We start from the raw sequence: 15,698 nt of genomic DNA, 5'->3' as shown, positions 1-15,698 counted from the left end.
AGAAACCACTAACAAACCAAAGAAACATAGCACACAAACACAAAAAACTATCCAAAACTCATCCATCATTGCATCGTTACAAGTTTAGTCCGTTAACTTTCATGTCATATCTAAAAATACGTTCCTGAAAATTTTGAAATATTTACGTTCACGGGCTAACCCACGTTTGTGATATGATGAATTTACAGTCAAGTTTGCAAGAACAGTTGTTGAATCAAGAGACAACCATGTGAGATGAGTAGAAAAACTACTGTTATTTAGCACAGCTTGCTTGGATACATTCACCATGAAATCCTCTATACATTGTGCGAATGAAAAACGAGCTCTAATCACAAGACAAAGAATGTCATGTTGCCACGACTATAACAGATGATTTAGTATATAGATATCAAGAACTCTGTTTTAGAAGAGTTGCAAGCTCAAAAGATCAAAAAATAGTATCAAAGATTAGTCATAAATACCATTTGATTATGAAGCCAGCCAGGCAATTATCAGAAGAATGCCCTACTACCATAAAAAACTCGAGATCCGTCGTTTTTATTTGGGGTGATTTCTGGTTTGGTATCATGGGTTTGAATCACAACGCCTCGGTGTTCATGCTCGGGTGCGTCGAGATCCATTGGAAGCTTCATCTTCGCCAAAGACTCGGTAAACTGTTGCATACTCTTCATGTACATGTCCACAATTTGCTGCTGCATTGCAGACTGCTCTGCATCAAGATTAATGTTCCCTAATGGAGCTGAAAACAGCTGACCAAAAGGGATGTTTCCTTCTTTTTTTATGCTAATCTTATCTTCATTGTTGGAAATTTTTGATTCCTTATCGTCTTCAGCTCCTATGTTCTTCCTTGAAGTTGGAGTATCTGGGCAAGGACAAGTGATTTGATTTCTAGCTTCGGTTGTAGTGATTGAGGCATTGACAGAATTCGAGGACTCGCCTGAGAAACGGATTTTCTTTTCAACTGAATCGATCGAGTTTCGATCATCACTCAAACTCGTAGTTGTGGAGTTTTGAATGCTGCTGTCATTTGGAGAAACTGATCCCCCCTGGTGTTCTTCAGATGAATTAGCAGTCATTTCTAAGTCATATGATGGTGGTTCAGGAGGCGATGCACCGAGACGAAGAAACGTGGCAATTCCCGGCCTCAAAGCCAAATCAAAGTATTCAGACACCATTTGTTGATTCTCCATCACCACATTAACATCAGGGAATTCAATCCTGGAAAACTCATCTGAATCTGATACTTTCCTGTCTAACAACACAACTTCTGAAGATATTGATGAACTTATTGGCAGATCTGATATCGAATTCAAGGCATCGACAGGCAACGATTTGTCGAAAGACAGACTCAAACGGACCGTTCCCGCCGGGGAATGGAAGAGATCAGTAGAAGAGAGGCTATAATTCTCAGTCATTTTCCCTTTACCAACAATTTGTGAAAGTGGGACTAAAGCAAACCCCAGAAGCTGATCTTCCAAATAGTTTCTAGCTCTACTAAGCATCCAAATCTCACATTTGAGCACAGAATCAAGATGAGTAATGTTCATACTCAAATTTTCATTGAAATCGGGATTCTTCCCACCGCCATGAATGACTCTAGTGGACAAGGTCTGGTCTGGATTATAAGTTAGAGAAAACTTTGCATAAACATCTTGATTTTCATATATACATATATTATGAATGTTTCTAGCATGATGAACATAAATTTCAAGAACACCGGAAGAGTCCGGATCGTTTATGTTGCTCGAGTTCATATCGTATCCAAACACAGAAATCTCATCAAAAGAATCCATCAGAAAATCACGGCCTCCTCCCCCACTCTAATCAACAAAACAACAGATCGATTACAAACGAACCCATCACAGACAAACCAATTAAAACTCGATAAACTCAAGAAAACAAACAGAACCCATTTGATTTCATCAAAATCTCGAAAACCCAGCAAAGGAATCACGAAAACAGAGAGAGGGAAGAACTTACAAGGGAAGAATGAGGTGGGATTGTTAGGTATTCGTAGAATTAAAGGGGACAACTGATGATTGGGGGTTGTTGCTGTGAAGAAGTTTTGAAGGTTTTTGGTGAAAGGAAGAAGGGTCGGGGGTGGGTGAGCGATGGGGATTTTTGGGTTTGGCTTTTGGGGTTTACTTTTGCTTGACATTGCAACTTCCACTTCCGGCGATAATTGGTTCCACTGAAGCAATTGGAGGCGCCCCACTCGGCCCCCCGTTCGGCCCCATCCCCATTCTCTCAAACTTCTCATTCATGGCATTGAGCCGCTTAATCAATAATCCCATCACCTTATAGAATATGATCATTGGTCCATTTTAGAGTCGAGTAGCGGCCTCACCCCAAGTGCAAGTGCGATGTATCTAGAAACTCGGGATCGTAAATGGATTCGAGTACCATTCTAATTGCCTCTTTCATGATCTTTTCTATAAGTCGAACTAGTGTGAGCTCTCTAAACTACAACAAACTTAAAAAGACTAAATTTTAACTTTCTTAGAAGTATAAGGGTCAAATTTGTAATTTAACTTTATTCAAAGCTTCTAACTTTTCTTCCGTGACGACAAATCGAGAAGAGAGAATTAGAAACGTGTTAAAATAATTTTTTTTTTTTTTTTAAAAAAAGGCAAACTATAAAATAAAACAAAATGTTTCATTATTATAATTATATGGTCGACAGCATTAGCATATAATAATGAGGAAAGGTAAGGTTTTGGAGAGTGGCCAATAGCATTTTGACACAAAAAAATATAGTAAATCTAACCACTTGGATTTCTCCTAGCATTGTTGTTTTCAGTCTACAATGTCATCCTAATTAAACCCATAAAAAATGTCCCAATTGTGGATTAGTTATTAGGTCTTGTTTCTAAATGTGTCTTTTTAGTTCTTTATTTCGGGGTCAACAATCAGACCGAGATGAAGCATGTGGTAGATAGATTTATGGATGATGCAAAGCATGCTGCTGACTTATTTTTTAAGAAAGTAGTTTATGGATTTAATACAATTCATTTGCTTCCTATTCCTACTCATTTCCTTCTAACATTTATTAGAAAAAACGGTTTAATTTCATAAATGATGTAAAAGTCAAATGGTCAATTTGACTTATTCTTTGTGGAGATTAAAGGGGATCGGGATTGAATCCCGGCCACAAATGTCTTTTGTCGGAGACTATAAATACCCAAAATATGTTATGTGAAAAAACAGATTCGTGAATGAATGTAATTCAGATCTCAAATTGAGACGTTTCTCTTAGAAATCTGAGCATCATATTTGTCATTTCTAAGTTTCAAGCAATTCTTGTGGTAGAATTGCACCCAAGCCCATTCAATCAAGCCTTGATCAAGTTAGATTGTGGAGGGACTCAATTTAGAACAAAGTTCCAAATCTTGCTTCTAGATCTTCGATTGTAAGAGGTAATCTAATTCTAGTCTTATCTCTTGGTTGATCCAAATTTCGTATAAGGAGGTGTTAATTACTTTGATTCAAGGGTTCTTGCTAACACAAAAGTTTGGATCGTTGGGCTGAGGATTAGGGTTGCCTTATCACCAAGGACCTTAACTAAGGATAAAGACCGACAACTAGTACTTAGTGATTAGGGATTAGGACTTGCGTTTGGAGTTAGCTTTGGAACTAGCCTTCGACGGGTAGGACCAAACAAACATTAACTCAAAAAATTTAGTGATTTCGCCTTATGCCAGTCACGTAGGTGATTTTATTGTTGGCTTGGTTGGATGACTTGTATGGTGTATGAATGATGCATCCTTACACGTTTGATGTTTTGTGATTATATGACGTGTGATATGTTATGTCTAAGTTATCGTATAAGTTATGCTATGATATGAATTATGCTATATCATAAGTTATATTATGATGTAATTATGCTTTGTTATAGAACTATGTTTTGATATCAATATTGTATGATGTATGAACCTCCATATGTCACACGGTGTAAACTATGTTATCATGTATGTCAATTATGAAAGATACGACAAGTATTATGGATGTATGTCTCATACAAACAATATGTCATGAAAATAATAGAGGTATGGTTTGCGCCATAAGTATATGCTATGATTTAAAACTATAGGAATCTCATGAATTTTGTATGTCATGTGCATCGATATACTTTTTCAGTATAGTTAGTACAGATGCATACATTATGATATCTATGTACGTCACGATATTATGCGAGCTCTTTTCCTTCCGTAACTCCAACATTGTGAGTGTGCACTAATCGAAAGGCAGGCCCAGAGGGTTGTATATGAGCCCACCGGAATATTATCAAAATCTATATGGAGTTAAAAATAAAAAATAAAAGAAAACAATTCAACACGAGCAAATAAAGTGATTTTGTTGCAGAAAATGTCAGGGACCATCAATTATTAAATTCGAATTTCGAATTTAAAATCCTGAACACAAAGTATTATAAACGTTTATATCCAATGTGCTAAATATGATATCCACCATTTACCTTGAAGTGTAGCGTATAGGCGTAATAATTTTAAAACATTTAAAATAATAGACATTTAAGCATGAAAATGTCTTACCTCGAAGGTTTATAACAACACAATTTTGTATTTGGCTTACACGAACTTGTCCAAATCCTACAACATAGCTAATAATTAACGGGTTAACATATTACTCAAGTCAGCTCTTAACTAAACGTCTTTTCACTTGCTTCAAAGTCCGGCCTTGTTAAAAGCTCGAGAATGACATTAAATCAATCAAAATTAGAGTAAAACAAAAGATAATGCTCCTTTTGATTGCAAATAATGTCACTTTGAATCTTTTTCCCCACTAATAATTGAGTATTTGGTAAGTTTTAAATTAAAGGATAGAAATGAGAATAAAAAATTAAAATTAAAATATGGGAAAGCATTGATAAATAAATTTAGTTATAATTTAACCCATCAAATTTAGTTAAAATATGCAAATATCTTAGGTTAGGGTTTACCATAGTTATTGTTCTATTAAAGTTAAATATATTGCATTTATTTATTATTCTTTTCCTATTATTTATAATTTACTATATTTCTACTCGGGATTATAAATAGAGAATTTTCATCCATTTAACGAGCATTAAGAAAATTATCAATCTCAATAAAAAAAATAAAAAAAAAATTAAACCATTATCTCTTTCCCAAATGATTATAGGGATGTTTGAAGTCAAACCCTAATAATAAACTATCTTTTTTTTTTTTTTTCTTTTGCAGTCAAAAAGTCATTAAAAATATTTTTATAAAAAAAACGCAAAGGATCTTCAGAAAATCATTACACTTTAGCATCCAAGATTTGTTTGTCATTTTATGAAAATAATTTAAATGTTCTAAATCTTATAATCTCTTTTCTTATTATTGAATTGGAATGAAATATGTATGATTACCAAAATGACCTTTTTTTATTTCTAATTAATTATTTACTCACTAAAATTTTTATACATGAAAAAAAATTAATATCTAAAAGGATTTTTTTTATAAAAAATGTGGGATTCAAAAAAATAAAATAGTAATGATGTTAAATTTCACTCCTTTAATTCAAATCTGGATATAAATACCTTTAAAATAAATAAAAAATACAATTCTCAGAAGAAGATCTACAATTATTTAATTTAATAAGATAATATTATTCAAAATGATATTTTTGCAATAGACTAAACCAAACATAAAAAATAAAAAAAAAATGATTCATCTCAATCGTGGTCATGCAGGTGAAAAAAATAACTTGATTCTCTTTCTCTTAAACCACATGGAAAAAAGAAATAGATAAAAGAAAAAAATAATAATAACTAGACACCGATATCAATATCTTGTTGATATATGACAATGTTACAAATAATCATATTTAGATATCACCTCAATATCGATATCAATTCAATTGCATCACAAATAAGCTAATTAGCAAACCTGTAACCATCCAAGTCCATCACTAGGAAATATTATCCGTTTTAGCCTGTTACATATCGTTATCAATCTCACGAATTTAAAACATGTCTCCAACTGACGTGGGATCTCGTAAAACCTAGGTCTCTAATTGTAGCTTAACAACATAGGCCAAATCAATACAATCATCATAAGGTGTGTTAAATAGTTATTTTGTGACAATCTGCAAATAAACTTCTAAAATATCCACAATAAATTCAAAGTTAATAGACAAAATCAGAAGATAAATAATGTGTATTCTGCAACAGTCACACGCAGCCCTCCAAAAAAAAAAGTCCTGGAAAATTGGTCCTATATCTTTGTTGTTCATCTGAGAGAAACCCAAGAAACAAACAGTCATTCCTTTCTCATTGTGACCCAAAATTCGCGCATGAGGGCTGGGAAGTTGTTTAAGAGACCGTAAGTGAAAACAAAATCTTGGCAAAGGAAAACTCATCCCCATAGCCTACTGATAAAGCCCTTTCTGTCCTTTTTCATTCTATTCTCAAGAGATGGGAAGTCAATGTAGTTAAAAGCAAGGTCCAGAACAATGGGATTCCGAGGGATTGCCCGAAACGCGGGAGGAAAGGCTTCAATGCATGGAGCAGTCTTGATGTTCGAATCGCCAACTGCAGACTCATAGTTATCAAGGCTCTGAAGAAGGTATTTGACCGACTGTAACATATTGAAGATGGATTTGATAGATGTTAACATCCAAGCAAGCTATAAACTAAAATAAGAACGTGTGCTCCCAAAAACATGGTTTGGCTAAGGAAGAAATAAGAATTAGGTGTATCTATACAACAGGAAAGCGATCAAACATGCTCAAAAACTTACTTAGGTCGATTCATTTGGTTAATCGTCCTTTAAGACGGTCTCTTGATTTTCATCGTCCAGTGAGTATTATTGCATCCAGGACTAAGTAATTCAAGTTCATTCAGTTTTGGAAAATACAGACAACGAGTGTTATAAGTACCTTCTTCTCTGCTCCAGTCAATGATATGTTGGAGATCTTCTTCGACAGATTCTCTGGAGCCTTCACCTCCTCAATAATTCCAGTTGCATGCTCTATACAACTGTTGGCTCTGCATTCCTCGATCAATGTTTTCAACTCTTCGATTATCTTCTGTTGAAAGAAATAAAGCAGAGGTTCTTTAAAAAAGTAAAAAAAACAATTTCAATTGTTCTGAAGAACTACTGTTGGTGAAAACAAACTAAAAGAAACAAAGAGGAGGCGTTTTCTCTGAATTTTTGCTCGCTTTGAAAACAACCATCTTAAAGTTTATAGACCTCAACAAAGATCAGAAAATATTCCTCAAAGGGAAGTGAAGATCCACCAACAGACTATTGCAATGCAACAAGCTACAGTAGTGAAAACTATCGAAGATAATAGAATAATGTAACAACCCATAATACAAGTGGTTGGATGTTCTGCCTAGTATGCTACCAGAGTGTTCTACATGATACACATACCGGATCACTGATATTTTCTGTACGGAATTTTTGTATGGCATCTTCAACAAGGGAGCGAGCATGGCAATAAAGTACATAACCTTCGGCTCTTTTTCCAGCCAAACTGTATGATTTTGCCAAGTAAAAGCACCTGAAAATATACAGAGGAGGATCTATCATTTACAGCAACCTAGTGCCAGCAAACATCAATTGATCTACACTTGAGTAATGACATATAAACAAGAGGGAAGATCAAATGTAATGACAAGATGTGCAGGGGCCAAGGAAAGAATATTCTCAACCCAGACACCAGTTATTCTTACACACTTTTGGAAATGAGAAGAGTGAATTAATTTGTTTTTTTATCGGTTGGGGGGAGGGGGAGGGGAGGGAGGTGAGACTAACTGTATAGATGGCATGAACATCTTCACAACTCACACGTGCTACATGGTTTCCAAGGGTTGAATAAGTTTTAGACACTATTACAGGGATGTTTTGCTAACTTTTCTATTTTTGTCTCTTATCAGTAAGTTCTGAAAATCGCATCATCTTCAACACTAATAACACTGATGATAATTATAAAAATTAAAAAAAAAATAAAAAATCTATACACAAAATGATATGTTCATATGATACTCCAAAGAGATGCGCCTGAGAATGAATGTCAACGCTGGCATAATATCACCTCAACAGGTTAAATAGAACAAGAGAATGCAAAGCAAACAAGGTGCAGGGTACAGCTAAAAGCAATGAGTTATAGGGTCAAAGGAAAATGGCGGGGAATCTAACGCATTATGAGCAAATTTACAAGGATTAAAAGAACAAAAAGATTTCTATGCTCGAAAAGAGAACAGGTAATCCAGAATGCAAATTGGGATTATCAATGTAAGTATGGAGGTTTTTCTGATCAGCAAGAAAGATTAGGAACTCAAGGGCAGAAACCTTTCTCCACGAAAAGCTATGCTTTTAAGCGAGCACTCCTCAGCAAACGCTACTTCTTCCTGCCTCCTATCTCTTCCAGAACTGACTAAATCAGAAAGATCAGCAATATTCTGCAAAAAAACAAAAAACAAAAAAAGTTAAAAACAAAAATTATATATAGCTATTGCTAACCCCTCCAGAAAAACCTCTGTTTTTAGGCGAGCAGAACAGTGGGATCATTTCAAATAATGAAAAGGATACAAGAATGCACAAAGATGCTTACTTGTAATAAGAGATCATACAAGCGAACAAGTTCCTCCGGCTTGGTAACTTTCTCATTTTTTTCATCATGACGCCTAACAAGCTTACTTTTTGCAATTTTTACCAATAACTGGTTGCGTTCTATTGTCCTTTGACCCAACACTGCACTAACAGCTTTATCAAGCCCACTTAAATCATCTTTAACATTTTCAGCATTTCCAGCACTGACCTAAACAAACAGAATCAGAAACGTTTAAGCCTGGAAGATCAAGCTAGAAAAGACACAAACACACTAAAGAATCCAAAGAAAGGCTATTGTCAATCTTCCACGTACCAAATCACTGCGAATGGAGCTCCTTGCCTCATGGTAGGCTGCAAAGATCTTATCAAAAATGGACAATCTTTTCTCTGCAGGAAGTGAATCTGCTGAACCTTGCAAGTCCTTTTCTAATTCCCGAGCTAGATAATTTCATGCAGACATAATTAGAAATTCTGGATGAAGAAAGTGCAAAATGAAAATATGCACGTGATGGTAAGGGCACACTTCTACAGATTCCTAGAAAATACAAAATAATAAGGAAATCTGGATGAAAAAAGTGCAAAATGAAAATATGCACGTGATGGTAAGGGCATATCTTCAACGGATTCCTAGAAAATACAACATAATAATGAGTTATATAGGAACATGTTTTGCAACTTATTATCAAGCCAAACTCTTCCAAGTATAATCAATATAAAACTAACAGAGAGCCTAGACACCAGCACATATAAAAAATGCTAACCACATATTATACATAAATACATTATAACCAAGTAAAACAGAAATAGGACTCGTGGTTGAGAAAAATAGAAAATGAAAGAATGGAGGATAGCAAACAAAAAGACAACTAGTTAAGAGAGGAAACAAGAGTAACTTTCATTAGATCAAGTAAACTTCGAAAGAGTGAAAAGAAATCAACCCATAACCAAGGAAGATGGAGCTCAACTTAGAAATTTTCTCGGTAACTTATCCACAGTATTTAAGGACTTCAGGTTTCTATGAAAAAGAGACTAAATGAAGAACTTTACTTTCTTTGGAGTTTTGAATTTCCAAGTATAGTGCACCAGGGGTTTTCATCTTGGCTTTAGGTTTAGTAAGTTGTTACAAAGTGGATATTGCCGAGAAAAAACCACTTAGATCTTACTCCCATCATAGACTGCTTTTGCCGTTAAAGAGTTGGACTGCATCCAGATTTTCCACATATTCAGCCCACCTAGACACTTCTCAATGAAAATAATTGATAAGAGAAAGAATGGGTCTTTCCCTTCAGGAAAAGAAGCCACGTGATAGACAAATATCATTTGGAACTTGATCACCAATAAGCATGTCAAAAAGTTTAATGATTTGAATATCCTCTCGATGGGTTTTCAGAAATCCACCTTTTATCTACATAACATCGTCGAAATTACCACCTCCAATGCACCAGCAACTATGACAAAGACCATAGAAATCATAGATTTCCTCCAACTCAAAGAATATTCCAACCATACCAACAGTAGTAGTGTTATCATTATAAGAAACATTTACGGAAAGCAAAAATGAGGACTTTGCAAATCAATATAGAATTTTCTTCCAGGGAACACGAATACCAAGAGCAGCTCTTTCAAAGCTAAAAAGACCACTCCATTTGAGATGAGTAAATAGTCATAAGATGAACTCTATCTACCATGGGAACTTCAGTTTATTGAGAGAGAGAATATTTGAATCACAATGTCTAAATAGCATTTCGTACCAAACTCCTCTTTCTATATCCTCAAGGCCACTTAACATTCCATGAAAGAATCTCCATAAAATAAGGTAAACGTCCCAATCATCATAGATGGAAGTAACAAGATTTCTTCACTCCCGACACCCCCAATCCCTTTTCTACGTACATGAAATCCGTGGGGATATAGACATGACTGTTTCCAATATGGACATGAAACCCATAGGTATATAGACAAAAACCAAAAGAATTATAGTCATCCTGTTCCAGATAAGTAGAAGTTTCTCCAACTAGAAAACCTCCCCTTTATCCTACGTCAACTGTCCCCCAAACACCCTCAGTTCTAGACAACCCAAATAATGCATCTAAAAATTTTAGAAACCAAAAGCTTCCTTAAGACCGGATCATTATAGATTTGGTACCAATCGTGACATTTGAGAAGCTTGTCTATGACTTGCTCTGGCTGACTCTGATGAGACTGATTGCGCTTTTTACTAGTGTCTACAATTTTGTAATTATTTATTCGTCTGTGTATTGTGTATTCTCCCCAGACAAGCAGCTCCTTATCTTCTTTGATGAGATAGAACCATATGGGAGCCCAGGGTGAAATTGCACATTGAGTGCTCTGCCCTCCCACTCGGTAACCGAGGAAAATCATCATAAATCTCAATATTTAAATGATGTATAAAAACAAACACCAACCTTTTAATATGGCAACTCTGGTTTTTGCATTGGATATTGGAAACCTATGACCAAGCCAGTGAAACTCGGTCATGGAAACAGCCTGCTGAGATCTGGCCTCTGACATGACGGCCTACAAGCAAGAAAGTACAAGAATATAAAATAACTAAGACATCTAATAGACTAAAAGAGTAAAGACATTATCAGATCAACCAAACCCAGAACAAGAGAAAAAACAATGCCACCGTTATGAAAGTTCAGTTTTTTTACTGAAAACCCGATAAGTCAAATAGTTTGCAGTTGAAGAATATTTCTGAGGTTCTTTCAATAACAGGCAGTGTTCTCAAGGCTACGGTCTACCTAACAATAAATGATGGCTATAAGACCATTTTTTCTACTAAAAGTCAGGCCTTCATTGAGAAAATGAAAGCATAGGTTACAACAACCGCAGGTCCAAACATCCATATCTATACTGAGATCAAAAAGAAAGGTAGATGAGAGATATTGTCCAGGTAATAGAAATTGTCCTTAGGTGAAAAGCTCCCCAAATAAAATAAAAGCAAGACTTTGTTGATGCCACAACATTTTAAAAGCAGAAGTAAATTTTTCATTTTGGTCCCAGAGTGTTAAGGAATAGGTTTGATTTGTACCCCAAATTTCTAATGTGTTTAGTCCCTAAGTTTTAAGAAATAGGTTTAAAATGCCTTTGGGCATTACGTTTTCCATTTGCTGAAGGAACAAATTTTTTTATTATTTAAATTCTAACCTGGCATTTGAAATTAAAAAAAATAAAATAAAGTAATTTCTCTCTCCCTCTCTCCACACTCCCTCTCCTATCTCCTCCCTCCTTTCTTTATCCTCTCTCTTAACTTCAAAGGGTTGCCACAGGGGAGCAGTCCCTGTTGATGGTTTATTTTCACAAGCACTTGACATTGGTGACGACAATTTGGTACTGCCAAAGCCAGACTTGCTTAAAGTTCATTCCTTGCCGAATATCAACTAAATCTCTCAACCGCCCAATTCCAAATGCCACCACTTTCAATCCCTCAACCGCATGATCCAGTGTCCCGCATGCCAACCGTCAACTTCCCCTAGTTTCCATTGACCCATTGGCCTTAAGCTTTGTGGGTTGTCGCGGTTTCACATACAAGCTGAGGCTAAATTCACCATTTTAGACCGAACTCAGAAAAGAACAAAACAATTCCTATCCTCCACCATCTCAGAATCAATGCTTTCGTCAACTCCCGCAACCCTCCACCACCACCACCAAGCTCCAGACTTTACCCCTGATCAAGGAGACAATGCCTCTAATCCAGCCAAAAAGAGTGAGAAAGAAGAGAGATCTATTTTATAGTCTTTATTTCAAATTTCACATCAACGTTAAAAAAATTAACTTTTATTTTAAAAAAAAAAAACTGTCACTGTAGCAAACGAAAAAGTAACGTCGGGACCTTTTATACTAATTTTTTGAAAATTCAATAACCTGTAAAACCTATTTCTCAAAACTCAAGAACTAAAAATGCACATTTTGGAACCTCGGAGGACCAAATGAACCTATTTCTAAAAACTTGAGGACCAAAAAGATAATTTTTCCAAAGCAGTACTCTATAACCAGGTAAACTTAAACCAAGGCCTCCAAAGCTTTCCTGAAAACTTATACATAGCTTCATTGAAAACAAAACATCTTCGCAGTAAAAGAAACACCAAAATCAACAAGAAAATTGAATTCTTGTAAACTGTGAAAACCAATTTGAGTCGACTTTTGTTAGTTAAACAGATATCTTTCAGTAAACTCTTTTAATTTATTATGCTCCTACATAGATACATTGGATATAGTTATAAATAAAAATAAAATTGGAGCAAAAATGACAATTCATAAAGTTGAAAGTAAAAAGCAAGCAAACAGACCTCTAATTTAGCTTTGAACAGGTCTAGAGCAGGGCCTTCCATCTCACCAATATGTAGAAGTTCAGAGGCCTGTAGATCTGACTTCCCTATCTTGTGCAAGCAGTATCGTATACTAGGTTCTAGCTCCTCTACACGTTCACGACACAAAACTTGATTCTCTAGGTCTCCTACTTTCCCAAGTTCTTCATAAACCGCTCTGAAAGGTAAACAAAACATTACCTAATAAGTTATCTGAAAAAATCAAAATGAGATGATAAATGACGCAGGGCCTTCAGGAAACCAAGTGTCCTTAACAGTTTTTGGATTCTTTACACATGGATAACAAATCATAGATAAATTAAAATTTTCTTCTTTTTATCTTAGAGTTATCTTCAACAGTAAGAAATCAAAATGCAAGTCACATTCTCGTCAGCTGCACTTACACACTGAAGCTTTAATGATCCTTTTAGTGTTGGGTTACCCAACCTTCGAGGATCACCAAAGCCCTTCAATCCTCCTTTCCTTTAGGGTTAAAAGCTTCAAGACAAGACGAGGACTCTCTCACTTAATGCTCTAGGGTCATTTTGTGGGAAATTTGGTTGGAACAAGATAGAACTTTCAGTGGAAGGAGATGAAGAGGGAAGAATTTGTGGGAATTGAAAGCTTGAATAGAGCAATAAACCTGGTTCCATACCAAATCTCTTCTAAAGGCCCAATTTTATCATAAAGAATATATCTACTCTTGAGTCTTCCAAACTTACCTAGAATGGCAGTGACCATGTTTCTCTAATGGATTATAGGCCTTTCTTATATAGAGGATGGGAAAAGAAATACAAAAACAAAAATAAACTATTACAGCATCCATAGAGAATTATTTGCATAATGCATCCTAGCCCTAAAAGAGAAGGTCATTCAAGAATTAGTTGTTCAGTTTAACAAGGAAATTAACGATCAGGAAAATACAAGGAAGCACCTAGCTCTTTTGAAGTTCAGTAATGCAATGTCCCAATTCTGATCTTGTTCAAACAACAAGTTCCCAGTCATATATGATGCATAAGCCTACATATAGGAACAAATAATTACCAGCTGAGAAGCAAAAGATGATGAAAAATCACTCCACTAAGACTAAATTTAAAATTTCAAGGTTAAAAGAATATCATATGTGATTTATATTTCATAAGGAAAAAAACTAGGATCAAACCTCTGCTTCCAAAGATGTTCTTGAGTCTCCCTTGCTTGCACACAATTGTGCAAAGAGAGTGGCCCATTTTACCGCCTTCCTGAGCCTACCAATCAAATAGATACGCTGCCGTGCATTTGGACCAGCTGGTAATTGCCTTTTCTCCATGGCATGACTCCATGCTCTCTCCGCCATATAAAGAACCACATGGAGAAACCTGTTTTAAATCCAGAAGTTGATAGTTTAAAACTTTATTCATAATGATTTTTGCAATGTATTTATCTTCAGACACATTTTTACTACATCTGAACTCATATCATAATATTCTAACAGTCGTCAAATTTTACCACTTGATCATCTTCTTTCTCTTCCTCTTTTCCTTCCCCACTTCATTAGATCAGTGTAAATTAAGGGGAAACATAATTGAACACTTTGTTAACAATTTCAAGAGTGCAACATTCTTGTAGGCAATTACAGGAGGAGACGACTTCGAAGTGTAAATCCAAGAAGGGATTAAAGATACAAAATGTAAATATGTGAAGAATTGAATGTTACTCTCTGCTTTCAAAAAACTATAAATGGGACAAACCTGACTTCACTAACAGTTGATTGAGTTATGGCTCGTTTGGTGTACTTTCCACGACCATGAGTGAACTTCAGAGATTTATACAGCCTCCTTAGCCGAGCTGTGCAATACCTCCTACGCATCAAAAATAATAATAATAAATCTACCAACAATCAGCAGCCTACGCAATCAAGAGAAATCCAGAAGGCTATAAACGCTAGCATAATTGGAAGTAAGAAACTAAGACAGCGTAACAACTTATCAATAAAATCAGATTTATACAAAACACGTTTGCACCAACCGATAGCGAGTATAATCTCCATGACGCAATCCATGCTGCATCTGAGCAGATTTCAAGAGCTGCAATACTTCAAAAACAAATAAAATGAAAACAGAAATGCACTGTCAGCATAAATAAATAAATAAGTCTAGCGTGATGAAATTAGCCAAAGCTGATAAAATGGGCAAAATGAACACACCAGACGAAGTTTAAAACACGAAAAAACTCGAACAGTTTCTCAAGATCAATGAAGGAAACAAACAGCAATTGACAAGAGCATACCGTTGACGGAAAATCTAGGATTATCAGGGTCAGAAGCATTGGAGTTAGCGCTGTCGACTTCCATGGACGCCATTTGGCTCTACTTCGCAATCCGGACCTTAAAAAAACCAAAAAGAAACCATCAGACTACAAAATTGTTACACAGTTGCCAATGAATGAAGCGATATCCATGGATTCCGACTTGACCGGCCGGAGAAATGCTGAAACAGGCCCTAGGGATCGGAATCTGAGATTCATTTAAGGGGAATCAGAAGGCTTACTTAAGGTCTCTACAACTGCCCTGGCGATCTGTGGGAAGTAGCGACGGCTGCTGCGAATCCTCGGATTGCCTCTGTGATTCGAACCGTTCGCAAATTTGGTAGTGTTTTTGCCAAAATTGGGTTTCTTTCAATGGAAATGACAAAATCCAAAGCCGAAAAAATTAAAGCAATGAAATTTGGGTTCGAGCGTCTGGAAAATGATCAGGCGTTGTTTTCCTTTTTTTTTTTTTTTTTTTTTTTTTTTTTTTTTTTTTTTTTTTTTT

The 15,698-nt window shown here is 35.6% G+C and overlaps 2 protein-coding genes across 4 annotated transcripts; both read right to left on the bottom strand.

Annotated features, from left to right (window-relative positions):
• Positions 1–235: 235 nt before the first annotated feature.
• On the bottom strand, positions 236–2,263 carry LOC111485445. 2 transcript variants are annotated; one of them, XM_023132327.1, is made up of 2 exons: positions 1,981–2,263; positions 236–1,615 (listed from the first exon to the last, which is right to left on the bottom strand). In XM_023132327.1, the coding sequence occupies exons 1-2, from the start codon at positions 2,258–2,260 to the stop codon at positions 492–494; spliced, it is 1,404 nt and encodes a 467-aa protein (XP_022988095.1). In that variant the 5' UTR covers positions 2,261–2,263; the 3' UTR covers positions 236–491. The 2 variants fall into 2 exon arrangements, with proteins under 2 accessions (XP_022988095.1, XP_022988096.1); XM_023132328.1 differs by having other exon boundaries at positions 236–1,820; positions 1,981–2,091.
• A 3,762-nt stretch (positions 2,264–6,025) lies between these two features.
• Positions 6,026–15,600, bottom strand: LOC111485409 (signal recognition particle subunit SRP68-like). Of its 2 annotated transcripts, none has more exons than XM_023132284.1 (14): positions 15,436–15,600; positions 15,176–15,272; positions 14,915–14,981; positions 14,638–14,748; positions 14,070–14,265; positions 13,842–13,927; positions 12,890–13,085; positions 11,003–11,114; positions 8,890–9,014; positions 8,578–8,784; positions 8,316–8,425; positions 7,395–7,524; positions 6,898–7,047; positions 6,026–6,596 (listed from the first exon to the last, which is right to left on the bottom strand). In XM_023132284.1, the coding sequence occupies exons 2-14, from the start codon at positions 15,246–15,248 to the stop codon at positions 6,375–6,377; spliced, it is 1,785 nt and encodes a 594-aa protein (XP_022988052.1). In that variant the 5' UTR covers positions 15,249–15,272; positions 15,436–15,600; the 3' UTR covers positions 6,026–6,374. The 2 variants fall into 2 exon arrangements, with proteins under 2 accessions (XP_022988052.1, XP_022988053.1); XM_023132285.1 differs by having other exon boundaries at positions 6,898–7,044.
• Between the last annotated feature and the right edge of the window lie 98 nt (positions 15,601–15,698).

Source organism: Cucurbita maxima, unplaced genomic scaffold (genome assembly GCF_002738345.1).
Source record: "Cucurbita maxima cultivar Rimu unplaced genomic scaffold, Cmax_1.0 Cma_Scf00010, whole genome shotgun sequence".
NCBI classification, from domain to species: domain Eukaryota; kingdom Viridiplantae; phylum Streptophyta; class Magnoliopsida; order Cucurbitales; family Cucurbitaceae; genus Cucurbita; species Cucurbita maxima.
The sequence above is the reverse complement of the archived record's forward strand: the minus strand, read 5'-3'. Positions and strand labels throughout refer to the sequence as shown.

Excerpts from the sequence above, each read along its gene's own strand:
- LOC111485409 (XM_023132284.1), bottom strand. The coding sequence starts at position 15,248 with ATGGCGTCCATGGAAGTCGACAGCGCTAACTCCAATGCTTCTGACCCT. Across the intron at positions 14,266-14,637 it reads TCAACTGTTAGTGAAGTCAG|GTTTCTCCATGTGGTTCTTT; the intron begins GTTTGTCCCATT and ends GATTTAAAACAG. Across the intron at positions 9,015-11,002 it reads CAGAGTTGCCATATTAAAAG|CTCGGGAATTAGAAAAGGAC; the intron begins GTTGGTGTTTGT and ends GAAATTATCTAG.
- LOC111485445 (XM_023132327.1), bottom strand. The coding sequence starts at position 2,260 with ATGAGAAGTTTGAGAGAATGGGGATGGGGCCGAACGGGGGGCCGAGTG. Across the intron at positions 1,616-1,980 it reads TCCCACCTCATTCTTCCCTT|ACCAGACCTTGTCCACTAGA; the intron begins GTAAGTTCTTCC and ends CTTATAATCCAG.